We start from the raw sequence: 12,276 nt of genomic DNA on the forward strand, positions 1-12,276 counted from the left end.
GTGCACCCCATCGGTGTTAACCCTGAGTTATCCATCTTGATCTCCTGTGATGCAGGAGATAGTCCCAGTCTAGACAAGGAAAGAAACAGCCACAGGGCCAGCCACCAGCATCCCATAAATTCTCCCTTGCCTTTCAAAAGCAAAGCAGGGAGGGTTGGGAGGATTCCAGTGTCTGAAGGGGGGCTATAGGGATGCTGGGGATGGACTCTTCATTAGGGATGTAGTGACAGGACAAGGGGTAACGGGTTCAAACTGAAACAGGGGAAGTTTAGATTGGATGTAAGGGAGGAGCTCTTTACTGTGAGGGTGGTGAGGCACTGGAATGGGTTGCCCAGGGAGGTTGTGAATGCTCCATCCCTGGTGGTGCTCAAGGACAGGTTGGACAGAGCCTTGGGTGCCATGGTTTAGTGTGAGGTGTCCCTGCCCATGGCAGGGGGTTGGACCTGGATGATCTTAAGGTCCTTTCCAACCCGAACTGCTCTATGATTCTATGGGGCAGCCACGGGGAGTGTTTCCTTCCCCACCATCCCCAGTGATCCCTGGAGCAGGTTGCCCCAGAGACGGGAATGTGGGGCAGTGATGGACAACAGCGACCCCCCCCTACCGCCCCGTTGCTTTTTGTCCTTGGAAGCTGATTTCAGACCACTGCGGTCACCCCCCGAGGGTCAGGAAGGGGGAGATGAGGAGGGTGAGAGCCCCCCGCAAGCCCCGGAACCAGCGCCAGGACTTGGCCGCTGCTGAGCCCGCACCGGGGGGAGCCGGACCCCCCCTCCCGCCGCTTTTCCGCAGAAAGGGCCCTTTTTTCCCTGTCGGGAATCGCCAGGTCACGTGAGACGAGGACGCCCGGGCGGGATTTGGGATTTGGCTGCGGGAAGGGGGGGGGGGAAACGCACACCCCCCACCCCCCCCCCCCCCAGGCCTGACCTTTGCCCCATATCCCTTCCCCAAACTGGGGGTGGCTCCGGTTGGGGGGGGGCTGGTTCGCAGGAGGCGGCGCTCGCTCCCCTCGGTGCTTCCCTGCAGTGGGGGGGGGAAGGTGGAGCCTGGGGCCATCCCCGCGGGCAGGTGCTGCATGGCGGCGGGTGCCGGGGCCCTCGCACCCTTCCCTGGGGTCCCCTCCGCTTCCCTGCATGAATTCCCTTACCCCCCCCAGAGCAGACCCCGCGTCTCAGGGGGTTCCCCAGCCGGGGGGGTGCCGCCGGCCACCGACCTGGTGCTGGGCGCCGCGGCCGGGTGCTTGGCCTGCGTGCTCACCAACCCGCTGGAGGTGGTCAAGACGCGGCTGCAGCTCCAGGGCGAGCTGCAGCCCCCCGGTACCTACCCGCGGCCGTACCGGGGCGTGCTGCGGGCGCTGGGGGCCGTGTGCCGCGCCGATGGGCTGCGGGGGCTGCAGAAGGGCCTGGCCGCCAGCCTGCTCTACCAGGGGCTGATGAACGGCGTCCGCTTCTATTGCTACTCGCACGCCGAGGACGCCGGCTGGACGCGGTACCCCGGGGGTACCGTGGCCGCCGGAGCCATCGCCGGGGCGGTGGGAGCCTTCGTGGGCAGCCCCGCGTACCTGGTGAGTGCCTCTGCCCCGCTGCGGGAGGAACTGGGGGGTTTGGGGGGGGGAGGTGTTGGGGACAACCCCCCCCCCCCATAAAATAGAACGTATTTGGCTACCCTGGAGCTGGCCCCAGCCTCCGAACAGCGCTCGGCGCATCCCTTCTGCCCTGCGCTGCTTCACCCCCCGAAGTGAGGGTCTGATTTGTGCATGCTTTTCCCCTCTCCCTTATGGAAACTCCCCCTTCTCCCCCCCCCCAAATCCCTCCCCTCCTGGAAATCTGAGCAGAGAACTCCCTCATAAGGGAATTGGGGTGTTTCTCCCCCCACCCCGGTTTTTAGGGTTGCAGAGCTCAGAGAGGGCTGCAATGAGCACTCACAGGATCCTTTTGCTGCAGGCTGGGAGGGTGAATACAGGGGGTTCAAAGTCTGGAGGTGCTGCTTGGCACCACATCTGGGCACCCCACATCTGCCAAGGGGCTCAGAACACCCCAAGAGCTGCTGAGAAGAGATGAGGAGGGAGAACCCACGGTTTGTCCCAGTGGGGATTGGGGGGGCTTGTGACACACATCTGTGTGTCCCCCCAGGTCAAGACCCACCTCCAAGCCCAGACACTGTCCTCAGTGGCCGTGGGCCACCAGCACAATCATGAGGTGAGGAGTGGGGTCTTGGGGGGGGGGCACCCATGGTTTGGTGGCACCGTGGCCACGCACGCAGCAGGACCCGGTGGGGACGGTGCTATTTTGGGTGTTGAAAGCTGCTGTTTGGCCCGTAGAGATGCTATAAATAACAGTGAACAGGGAGGGAGTGACAGGAACATGGAGCTGGGACACTGGATCTGGGCACCCCACGGGACCGCTGGCACCCGTACAGAGCCACGGTGGCTTCGTGCCACCAAGGGGGTTTTGCACAGCAGGGTGGGAAATTGTGCCAGGGTGGGATAGAATCATGGAACCATGGAATGGTTTGGGTGGGAAAGGACCTTAAAGCTCACCCAGCTCCAACCCCTGCCACGGGCAGGGACCCCTTCCACTAGAGCAGCTTGCTCCAAGCCCCTGTGTCCAACCTGGCCTTGAACACTGCCAAGGATGGGGCAGCCACAGCTCCTCTGGGCACCCTGTGCCAGCACCTCAGCACCCTCACAGGGAAGAGCTTCTGCCTTATCTCCAACCTGAACTTCCCCTGTTTCAGTCTGAACCCATCACCCCTTGTCCTACCGCTCCAGTCCCTGATGAAGAGTCCCTCTCCAGCATCCCTGTAGTCCCCTTCAGGCACTGCAGGCTGCTATTGGAAGGGATGCGCTGTTCCCATTTTTCCTCAATTTCCTCACTTCCCAGAGCATCTCCGGAGCGTTCGAGAGCATCTACAGGCAGCACGGGGTGGCAGGGCTGTGGCGGGGGGTGACGGGCGCCGTGCCCCGCGTGGCGGTGGGCTCAGCCGCGCAGCTCGCCACCTTCGCCTCCGCCAAGGACTGGGTCTGTGAGCACCAGGTGAGGGCAACGCGGGATCCGGAAGCCATTGATCCAATGATCCCCCCCATTCCCTGTTTTTGGTGGGAGGAGCTGATGCCCACCGCTTCCCGCAGTGGTTCGGGGAGGGCAGCTGGGCCGCGGTGCTGGCGGGGGGCATGGTGAGCGGCGTGGCCGTGGCGGTGACGATGACGCCTTTCGATGTGATCAGCACCCGGCTCTACAACCAGCCCGTGGATGCCGACGGCACGGTAAGGCCATGTGGGGAAGGGGATGGTGGGGAACACGGCTTTTCCCAGGATCCATGCGCCACAGGGGCTCCTCTCTCCCCAGGGCAAGCTCTACCGGGGGTTTTTGGATTGTATCCTGCAAATCTCCAGCAAAGAGGGGCTGCTGGGCTTGTACAAGGGCATCGGCGCCGTCTACCTCCGCCTCGGCCCGCACACCGTCCTCAGCCTCTTCTTTTGGGATGAGCTCAGGAAGATGGTGCAGCACCAGCAGCCCCCGGGGCTGTAGGATGGGTCCCGGCCCTGCTGCACCCGTCAATAAAGGGGTTTTTCTAGTTTTTGGCGTCGTTTCAGGGTCTCTGGGGTGGTGCAAATCATAGAATCACAGAATGGTTTGTGCTGGAAGGGACCTTAAAGCTCCTCCAGCTCCAACCCCTGCCACGGGCAGGGACCCCTTCCACTAGAGCAGCTTGCTCCAAGCCCCTGTGTCCAACCTGGCCTTGAACACTGCCAGGGATGGGGCAGCCACAGCTTCTCTGGGCACCCTGTGCCAGCGCCTCAGCACCCTCACAGGGAAGAGCTTCTGCCTTATCTCCAACCTGAACCTCCCCTGTTTCAGTTTGAACCCATCACCCCTTGTCCTGTCGCTACAGTCCCTGATGAAGAGTCCCTCTCCAGCATCCTTGCAACCCCCTTCAGACACCGGAAGCTGCTCTGAGGTCTCCATGTAGCTTCTCTTCTCCAGGCTGAACAGCCCCAGTGTTCTCAGCCTTCAGCGAGGGCTGACCTGAAACGCTGCGCTGCATCAGGCTGGAAAGAACAATGGTGATGCCAGGGGCCAAAATGCTCATGGTCCACAGACCCCATCGTGTCCATCCCATTGCTGCTCTCCTCTGTCCACCCTAATTTTCCCCTCCATGGGGCAGCTGGAGCCCTGGCTGGAGGAGCTGAGCTCCAGCTGCCCTCACTTGCCCCAGCAATGATTTACCAGCCAGGGGGAGGCTCCCGGCCTCCACCCCTTGGACCTTGGAGCCGGGCCCTGGCTCTGCTGTGGCTCCTCTCCATCCGGAATGTTTTCCCTGGGGTCGTGGCTGCCGGGGCTGACATGGGGCTGGGCGCTGCTGGATGCGCTGCTACAAGGTGAGAGCCCCCAGGGGTCCATGGGGACAGCTTGGGTATGGCTCAGGGACACCGGTGACCTGCTGCTGCCTTTTCCCTGCAGGGTTGGTGGGTGCCTGCGCCGTCTCGGTGCTCTGCAGCCTCCTGAAGGTTTATCTTTACATCCAGTGCCTGAAGTAAGCACCAGCCCCTCTTTCCCGGTTCCATAAGGGGGTTTTGGGATGGATCTGCCTTTGGGATCCACTGCTGGGGAGGGCAGCTCGCAGCACCCATGCGTGCTGGCAGTGGCAGGGCAAGGGCTGTGCCCTCTTCTCCCTGCTGCAAAGCACGGGGGACCTCTCGAGGCTGTCATCCTGCTTTTGGGGCGGCAGAGGAGGGAGGGGACATCCCGCCCGGCTCAGTGTCCCCCTCGCTGTCCCTAGTGACCCAGAGGGGCAGGCGGAGAAGGAGGCGATGCGGGCGCAGCGGCGGGTGCTGGAGCCACTGCATGTGCTGGTGCTGACGGGGCTGCTGGCGCTGGTGGGCTCCCGCGTGGCCGCGCTGGTGGTGCTGGAGTTCTCCCTGCGCGCCGTGTCCGCCCTGCTCTCCCTCGGCAAGGTGAGACGGGACACGGGGGAAACTGAGGCACAGGGGGCTGCGGAACCGAGCCTCGCTTGTGGGTTTGCCTGGGGAGGATGGGGAGGGGGCATGGACTGTGTGTGGGTTTGCAGCACCTGCAGAGAGGATGAGGGCTGTGGCGTGCCCGAAATAAATCCCCTCCTGCTGCTTGCAGCACCCATGAGGCATATGGGATCTGCAGCATCGAGGATGCTGTGCATCTTCCAGCTGCTTTGCAGCCTTTGCGGGGAGGATGAGGATGGCTGGCATGGAGAAAACCATGTATTGTTTTGCATGCGTGCATGTCTGCAGCCATGTATCTCCTTGCTGCATGCAATGCCTGAAGCATTATAGGGGGCTGCGGCATAGAGAAAACCACTCAGTGCTTTGCAACTGTGCATCCCTGCTGCATGGAGCATCTACAGGGAGGATGGCTGGCATGGAAAAAACCATGCATTGCTTTGCATGCATGCATCTCTGCAGCCATGCATCCCCTTGCTGCCTGCAACATCTGCAGGGCTACAGGGGGCTGCAGCATGGAGAAAACCACTTGCTGCTTTGCAGCCATGCATCCCCTCATAGCTCTGCAGCACCTGCAGGGAGGATGAGGATGGGTGGCATGGAGAAATCCATGTATCACTTTGAATGCCTGTGTGTCTGCAGCCATGCATCCTGCTTTGCACTGCAGCCAAGCACTGCTTTGCAACATCTGTGGGGAGGATGAAGAGGCATGTCTTTGCAACTGTGCATCCCCTTGCTGCAACCAGCGCTTGGGGGGTCACAGGGATGCTGCAGCATGGAGGAAGCCCTGCATCCCCTCGCATCCGTGCATCCCTCCCTGCTCTGTTGACAGTGTGTCCCGTCCCGCAGGGCTCCCACAGCACCCAGCTCTACCTGCTGTGCCAGTACTCGCTGGGCTGCGGCGTGTCCTGCGGCCTCAGCTTCCTGCTGGAAGGGGCTCCCCACAGCACCTGCAACCTGGCGCTGGCGGCGGGGCTGGCGGGGCTGCTGGCCTGCAGCGCGCGGCGCCTGGCGCGGCACGTCTGCACCCTGTACGAGCTGCACAGCCCCGCGCAGTACTGCGGCGTCTGCATCCTCCTGCTCAGCACCGGGCACCGCATCCCGCGCCTGCTGCGCCAGGCGCTGGCCATCACCTTCACCGTGGCGGACCTGGCTGCCGTAGCCCTCATCAACCGGGATTTCCTCTCCACGGGGGAGGCCATCCGCTTCTGGACGCCGCTCACCATCTGCTACACGCTGCTGATCATCTACATGCAAGGTGAGGAGGAGACCCAGTTACGGGGGTTTGGGGGGTATGTCCCTATATGGTGCATCTGTAGCATCCCTGAAGTGTCAGTCCCTGGCTGTGGGGCAGGGACAGGGTCCCACTGTGGTGGCCGTGTCCTTGCAGAGGAGCCGCAGCAGAGCAGCGGGAGGCGGCCGGTGTTGCAGACGGTGCTGGTGCGCATGGGCGGCCTCTTCATCCTCCTCCTCACCGTTGGGCACTGGGTTGACATCTTCCACGTCCTCATCTCGCTGTTGGGAGAACTGTGGTGCCTGCTCCATGCCCGTGTCATGCTGGAGGCGTGCTGGAGGCAGGTGAGGTGGTGACACCGCCACGACGCTGCAGTGAGGGACTGTGGCAGCCTTGAGACCACGGTGAGGGGCTTCTCTGCTTCTCTCCTTCCATCTCCCATAGGATTTCACCCAGCATTCTCGGTTGGATAGGCGGCCAAGATCGGGATCAGAGGCGGCATCCTGATGGACACAGGGTGTAACTGGGCATCAGAGACTCAAAGTGGCTTTGCCTGGCTCCCAAAAACACTTCCACCCACCCCACCCCCCAAATCCTCCCCATCACAGGTCCCCCATGGGGACGAAGGAAAAAGGGCTCCTGGAAGGTGCTAGACCCCATCCCACAGGGTGGGGGAGCTCAGAGGGAGACTCTTGTATCCCCTGTTTTTGGGGGGATCCCATGAGGTTGTGGCACTGCTGGGGACTGGCTCCCTGGTCCCACTGTGGGTCTGGGATGCTGATGGATGCCCTGGCCCTGGTGGCTGCAGGGCCACACTGTGGCAGTTCAGGGGCCTCCAAGGGCTTGTAAACCTCGGGAAATAAAGGTTTTTCCAGCAAAATCCAGGGGCAGAGTGAGCTGAGGTCCCACCATGCCAGAGCGGGGTGCACAGAGGTGGTGTGGGGTGTTCTGGGAGTGTACTGGGCATCCTGGGGGCATAAGGGGGCACAGCGGAGCATGTGGAGCTGTACAGGGAACTATGGGGTATCCTGGGGATAGAGGGGGCACATGGGGCATCCTAGGGGTATATGGGGTGGTTCACAGGGCACCCTAGGGGTGTTGGGAGCATCCAGCAACCTGAGAGGGCCTGGGGTAACGGGGGGGGGGATATCCATAGGACAACCAGGAGTGAGGATGGGAGCATGGGTCATCCCAGGGCACACAGGGGCACCCAAGGGACTATGGGTCACCTCGGGGTGCAGGGGGCAGTCAGAAGGCACCCTTGGGTCCATGAGGCACCCTTGGGTCCATGAGGCACCCTGAGGTGCATGGGGCAGTCGGGGGGGCCTATGGGGCACCCCATGTCCTATAGGGCACCCTAAGTACCTATGGGACACCCCAGGGTGCCCCGTACAGCTCCGGATCCCCGGAACACCCCTAGGGTGCACTGGGCGCCCCACTCGCCATGGGGCAGGCGGGAGGAGGAGGAAGGAAGGAAGGAGGAGAAGGAGGAGGAGGGAGGAAGGGGCGGTGATGCCGGGCGGCTCTGCCCCCCCGCTGCCCCCGCCGCACCGGGCGCGTCCGCGGAGCGCACGGAGGGACCCGCACCGGATCCCAGGTAGGGGACAGAGACAAGACCCCCCCCACGAGGCGCTGTGGGGCCACCTCAGGGCAAGCGACCCCCCCCCCCTTAAGGACCCCCACAGGTAGGGGACAGTCCAGGTATGGGGTTGGGGACCCCCCAGGTAGGGGACAGGGACCCCCGCCAGGTAATGGGCAAAGGGCTGCAGAGCCGTCCTGGGATGGGACAGGGGAACCCGGAGCCACCCCCATGAAGGGGACTGGGAGTCTCAGGTTGGGGGGGGCATGGTGGGGCCACATACATGGGATAAGGGGCTATGGGGGGGGTGGGGTGGGAGATGGGGTTGTGGGGGACTGCAAGGCCACCCCAGGGTAAGGGACATGGGGACAGTGGGGCCACTTGTGAAAGGGACCAGGGGACACCCTGCTCTGTGTTCCCCCGCTCTGCCCCTTCTCCTTTGGGTGTCCTCGAAGTGCTCTCCAAGAGGTCCCCAGGGCAGGGCACAGAGTTGGGGGTCACTTGTAAGATTCCCGTGTCCCCTCCTAATTCTGGGGGGATTTCGGGGTGCCCCATAAGTGGCCCCACCCCTGTCGGCCCCACCTGGGCTCCCCCCCAGGAGATTTCGGGACGATGCTCGCAGGAAACCGGGAAGGCCCTTCCCAACATGGCCCATCCCAAACCAGGACAGGGCTACGTGCAAGGGAACGAACCCCATATAAAATGGGGGGGGGGCACCCCATTAGTGCACCCCTCAAGCCTCGACCACCCTGACGGCCCCTGGCTGGGGGGGAACCGGGGGTGCCGCGATGGGGCCGCCGGGATCCCATCAGCCGGGCACAAAGAGGAACGCGCTGAGCACATGGTTCCCATTAGCCCCGGCGATCAGTTTTTTTTACTTTTGGGGGATTTTTCACCATTATTACCGGTTTCCCCCCCCTTTTTCCCCTGCAGCGCTGCTGGGCAGGAGGAGGAGCAGCGCCGGCTCCCGCGGGCAGGGTTTGAGCGGCTGGGCCAAGGCCGGCGGTGCTGGAGCCCGGCTGGGGTTGTGCCGGCGGGGAGGGCGGGAGCGAAGCCGCTTGGGCTGGGTTCGAGTTCCCTTTCTAATCCCTTCCCCTGCTTGAGTCAGAGGCTGAAGTCACCGGTGTGAGCATCCCGAAGCCCTGCACCCACCGCAGGGGGACTGTCCCCCCCCAAAAGGATGCACTGGCACCAGTGAGAGGGAGTTTGGGGAAGCGGAGCCGCCCTGCACAGGGAATGAGACCGGGCAGCTCGTCACACAGGTATTGCTCAGGCTGACAATCCACCAAGGGGATGAATCTTCACTGCTGCAGCTCCCGGCTAAAGCCTCAGGGCTCCCTGCCCCCCCCCCCAAACCATCCAGTTTGGGAAGGGGAAGCTTCGCCCCAGCTGCTTTTCCCGTTGGGAAGCTGAATAAACACTGCTTTTCCTGCCCAAATGGGGTTTATCGGGATCAGGCGCATCCTGCCTGTGCTGCTGGGCGATGCTCGGGGGCCTCTTTGGTGATGGGGGGATGTGGTGATGTGCAGCATTGTGCCTCAGTTTCCCCATCTGTAATGCTAAAGCGGGGGATGCCCTGAGCTGGAAGTCATTAGCAGGGAAATGGGGGTAAGCAGGGAGGGAATGGGAAGCCAGGGGACATGGGAACACTCCCAAAAAGGGTTTGCAAAAGGAGATCCTATCGCAACCCCATTTTTAACAGGAAAAGTGAGATTTTTCTGTTGCCCACCGGGAGCTTAATCCCAAATGGGGGCAAAAAGAAGGAATAAAGGGGATTAAAAGGCCTACAAACAGGCAGGGCTTGGCCACAAGGGCCTGAAAATGGGAGATTTTGGCTGCTGCCTCACCGGGACCCTTTACCCTGTGTCCTCCCAGGCACGAGGCTGTTTATTGCCGTGACGTGGGACGGGGACACTCGCTCCTTCTCCCTTTCCGGGAAGGCGAGGAGGGAGGCGGGCTGAGGCTGAAGGGCAGCAGGGCCTCCGGAGCTCCCAGTGTGCCCACAGGTTTTGCTCTCTCATTTTGCCCTAAAACCAAACCCAGGTCCGTGCTTTTGGCGATGCTGTCGGGGAAAGCGGAGAAGAGGATGGTTTCATCGGTCTTCATCACCCTGGTGCCACCGCGGAGGGAGGTGGCCACCAAGGAGAAAACCCAAAGGGAGCTGCAGCCAGATGGGGACAAGGTCCCAGGCACCCATCACCCCTGGACCCCGCTGCCCTGGCCCCCGGCGTTGCCCAATGGAGGTGAGTGGTGGCTGTGTGGTGCTGCAAATGGTGCTGGGAGGATGGTGGTGCGGAGATGTTTTGTGTCTCCTTTGTATTAAGGGATGTGTGTGCAGGCAGGAAGGGATGTGGGGGGTTTGAGGGGGTTATTCCTCAAATCCCTGCACCCATCCCTGAATGGATCTGGCTGCTGGGAACAGCCTGTGTTTGCTCTTCATCACTGGGTGCTTATCGGCCTTGTTTGTCCCCTCGGCTGCGGTGGCGTTTGCTTTTGGGGCAGGTCGGTGCAGTGAGTGTTGCTGCAAAGCCGTCAGGGAGCTATTGCAATGGGGCATTCTTGGAGCCCCCTAAACCCACCGCATCTGGCTTTTGCCACAGAAACCTGCCCAGCAGCCCCTCTGCCTTCATCCCCAACGGTCCTTGTCCTCTCCGAAGCTCCCCAGCCCTTGTCTGCAGAGACACTGGTTCCAGCGCTGCAGCAACTGGACCTTGCAGCACCCACCACCCTCCAGGTTAGGACGCATCCCACCACTGCCTCAGTTTCCCCACGTGCAAGGGCATAAGTGTGACATGCCATTGTCTTCCTGCACCCACCAGGCCCCTTCTGCCCTCCCTGCTGAATTGAGGCCACCCAAATTCTGCCAGGAGCAAGCCGGCAAGCCGCAGCGGCGGGATGCAGAAGGGTACCCAGAGAGGGACAGCTCCAGAGGTAAGGTGGGGATGGAGCTGCACTGTGAGCTCTTCCTCAGTTGGGGAAACTGAGGCACCCAGCACCAAACCCCTCTCCCTTCTTCCCGAAGACATCTGCGCCTTCTGCCACAAGGCACTGGGGCCGCGGGAGCCGACAGTGGAGGCCATGGGGAAGCAGTACCACGCCGAGTGCTTCACCTGCAGGATGTGCCCCCGGCTCCTGGCCGGGCAGCGCTACTACCAAAAGGATGGGCGTCCCATGTGCGACGCCTGCTACCAGGTACCCGTACTCCCATGGGGACAACCAGCACCCTCAGGGGGTGGGGGGGGGGGGGGGGGGGGGGGGGGGGCAGGAGATGCGGTCCCTGAGGGTGGGAGCAGGGATCTCATGGTGTCCCCCCCCCACCCCAGGCCACACTGGAGAAATGCGCCAAGTGCCAGGGGCTGATCACGGAGCGCATCGTCCGTGCCCTGGGCAAAGGCTTCCATCCTGACTGCTTCTCCTGTGCTGCCTGCGGCCGGGCCATCGGCACTGAGAGCTTCGCTGTGGACGAGCAGGATGAGGTGTACTGCGTGGCCGACTTCTACAGGTTGGGGAGCATGAGCATGGCAGTGCTGGTGACATGCAGCTTGTCCCCATCACCCCACAGCGCTCATGCTGCTCCCGTTTGCTCCCATCAGGAAATACGCTGTGGTCTGCAGCGCTTGTGAGCGCCCCATCATCCCCCACGAGGACAAGGACACCTACAAGATTGAGTGCCTGGGACGCAGCTTCCACGAGAGCTGCTACTGCTGTGAGGTACGGCCCCGATGGTGCCCCCCAAAAGCACAAGGGATTGGCTCTGAGCCTTTGTAAAGCACAGCCAAGGGGTCTGCAGCACCCCGGGTGCCATCAGTTTACCTTGCAAGTGGTGGAGATGGGGAGATAAACAGATCTGGTGAAAAGGACAATGTGCTTAGCCAGGAGAAGTTCATCTTTTCCTGTTTTTTATGGAGTCTGCTGCTTTGTCCAAGCGCTGGTGGGTTTGATAGGATGCAACATGGCACAGGACCCCTAACATGTGTCCTCCCTTTTCCCTCTCACCCCCAGAGCTGCCGGACACCCCTGTCACCAGAGCTGACAGAGGATGGGTGCTACCCCCTGGACAACCACCTCCTCTGCAAGTCCTGCCACATCCGCTGGCGAAGCGAGTCGTCCTGCTAAAACCCCGTGGTTCAACCTCCATCTTCCAGCACCGGACACCAAACGGGGTGCATCCACTAGTGTCCACTGCACCCCCAAATAGCTGCAGGACTGGGGTTTTCATCACCAAAACGAAGCTTGGACCCTGACTCGCTGGGCTGGCCCGGGGAACCACAGATGCAGTGTCCCTGTGCTCATTATGGACATAAAAAGCCCTGGAAAAGCCTCAGGGACTGAGGAGCCAAGGGTTTATTCACTCATTTCTTTTTTTAAACTCCTTTTCCGAGGCCAGTTTGGTTTCTTGGGTGTTTTTTCTTCTTTCTTCTTGAGCCTCCTTGGGGTTTCAGTTAAATGTTTCTCTCTGCGGTGACGGAGAGCGGGCACTGATTTAGT

At 61.9% G+C, this 12,276-nt stretch overlaps 3 protein-coding genes across 6 annotated transcripts; all 3 read left to right on the plus strand.

Moving 5' to 3' along the window:
- The first annotated feature begins 1,030 nt into the window (after positions 1–1,030).
- Positions 1,031–3,576, plus strand: SLC25A34 (solute carrier family 25 member 34). Of its 2 annotated transcripts, none has more exons than XM_057433022.1 (5): positions 1,031–1,561; positions 2,130–2,195; positions 2,880–3,032; positions 3,128–3,262; positions 3,327–3,576. In XM_057433022.1, exons 1-5 carry the CDS (start codon positions 1,073–1,075, stop codon positions 3,525–3,527), a joined length of 1,044 nt encoding a protein of 347 aa, XP_057289005.1. In that variant the 5' UTR covers positions 1,031–1,072; the 3' UTR covers positions 3,528–3,576. The 2 variants fall into 2 exon arrangements, with proteins under 2 accessions (XP_057289005.1, XP_057289006.1); XM_057433023.1 differs by having other exon boundaries at positions 3,345–3,576.
- A 128-nt stretch (positions 3,577–3,704) lies between these two features.
- On the plus strand, positions 3,705–6,791 carry TMEM82 (transmembrane protein 82). Of its 2 annotated transcripts, XM_057433024.1 has the most exons (6): positions 3,710–4,378; positions 4,461–4,533; positions 4,780–4,954; positions 5,825–6,233; positions 6,366–6,553; positions 6,654–6,791. In XM_057433024.1, the coding sequence occupies exons 1-6, from the start codon at positions 4,309–4,311 to the stop codon at positions 6,714–6,716; spliced, it is 978 nt and encodes a 325-aa protein (XP_057289007.1). In that variant the 5' UTR covers positions 3,710–4,308; the 3' UTR covers positions 6,717–6,791. The 2 variants fall into 2 exon arrangements, with proteins under 2 accessions (XP_057289008.1, XP_057289007.1); XM_057433025.1 differs by lacking the exon at positions 4,780–4,954 and having other exon boundaries at positions 3,705–4,378.
- Positions 6,792–9,837: 3,046 nt separating this feature from the next.
- FBLIM1 (filamin binding LIM protein 1) lies at positions 9,838–11,958 on the plus strand. Of its 2 annotated transcripts, XM_057433014.1 has the most exons (7): positions 9,838–10,031; positions 10,389–10,522; positions 10,608–10,719; positions 10,811–10,980; positions 11,112–11,290; positions 11,382–11,499; positions 11,791–11,958. In XM_057433014.1, exons 1-7 carry the CDS (start codon positions 9,848–9,850, stop codon positions 11,902–11,904), a joined length of 1,011 nt encoding a protein of 336 aa, XP_057288997.1. In that variant the 5' UTR covers positions 9,838–9,847; the 3' UTR covers positions 11,905–11,958. The 2 variants fall into 2 exon arrangements, with proteins under 2 accessions (XP_057288997.1, XP_057288998.1); XM_057433015.1 differs by lacking the exons at positions 10,389–10,522; positions 10,608–10,719.
- The last annotated feature ends 318 nt before the right edge of the window (positions 11,959–12,276 follow it).

Source organism: Pezoporus wallicus, unplaced genomic scaffold (genome assembly GCF_028554395.1).
Source record: "Pezoporus wallicus isolate ANWC-B61680 ecotype Strahan unplaced genomic scaffold, APGP_CSIRO_Pwel_v1 contig_13882, whole genome shotgun sequence".
NCBI lineage: Eukaryota > Metazoa > Chordata > Aves > Psittaciformes > Psittacidae > Pezoporus > Pezoporus wallicus.

What these genes read in the sequence shown, in the direction of transcription:
- TMEM82 (XM_057433024.1), top strand. Translation starts at nt 4,309, where the DNA reads ATGTTTTCCCTGGGGTCGTGGCTGCCGGGGCTGACATGGGGCTGGGCG. An exon ending in CTTTACATCCAGTGCCTGAA is followed by an intron (nt 4,534 to 4,779) that starts GTAAGCACCAGC and finishes CGCTGTCCCTAG; the next exon opens with TGACCCAGAGGGGCAGGCGG. An exon ending in CCCTGCTCTCCCTCGGCAAG is followed by an intron (nt 4,955 to 5,824) that starts GTGAGACGGGAC and finishes CCCGTCCCGCAG; the next exon opens with GGCTCCCACAGCACCCAGCT.
- FBLIM1 (XM_057433014.1), top strand. Translation starts at nt 9,848, where the DNA reads ATGCTGTCGGGGAAAGCGGAGAAGAGGATGGTTTCATCGGTCTTCATC. An exon ending in AGAGAGGGACAGCTCCAGAG is followed by an intron (nt 10,720 to 10,810) that starts GTAAGGTGGGGA and finishes TTCTTCCCGAAG; the next exon opens with ACATCTGCGCCTTCTGCCAC. An exon ending in TGTGCGACGCCTGCTACCAG is followed by an intron (nt 10,981 to 11,111) that starts GTACCCGTACTC and finishes CCCCCACCCCAG; the next exon opens with GCCACACTGGAGAAATGCGC.
- SLC25A34 (XM_057433022.1), top strand. Translation starts at nt 1,073, where the DNA reads ATGGCGGCGGGTGCCGGGGCCCTCGCACCCTTCCCTGGGGTCCCCTCC. An exon ending in TGGGCAGCCCCGCGTACCTG is followed by an intron (nt 1,562 to 2,129) that starts GTGAGTGCCTCT and finishes GTGTCCCCCCAG; the next exon opens with GTCAAGACCCACCTCCAAGC. An exon ending in CCGTGGATGCCGACGGCACG is followed by an intron (nt 3,263 to 3,326) that starts GTAAGGCCATGT and finishes CATGCGCCACAG; the next exon opens with GGGCTCCTCTCTCCCCAGGG.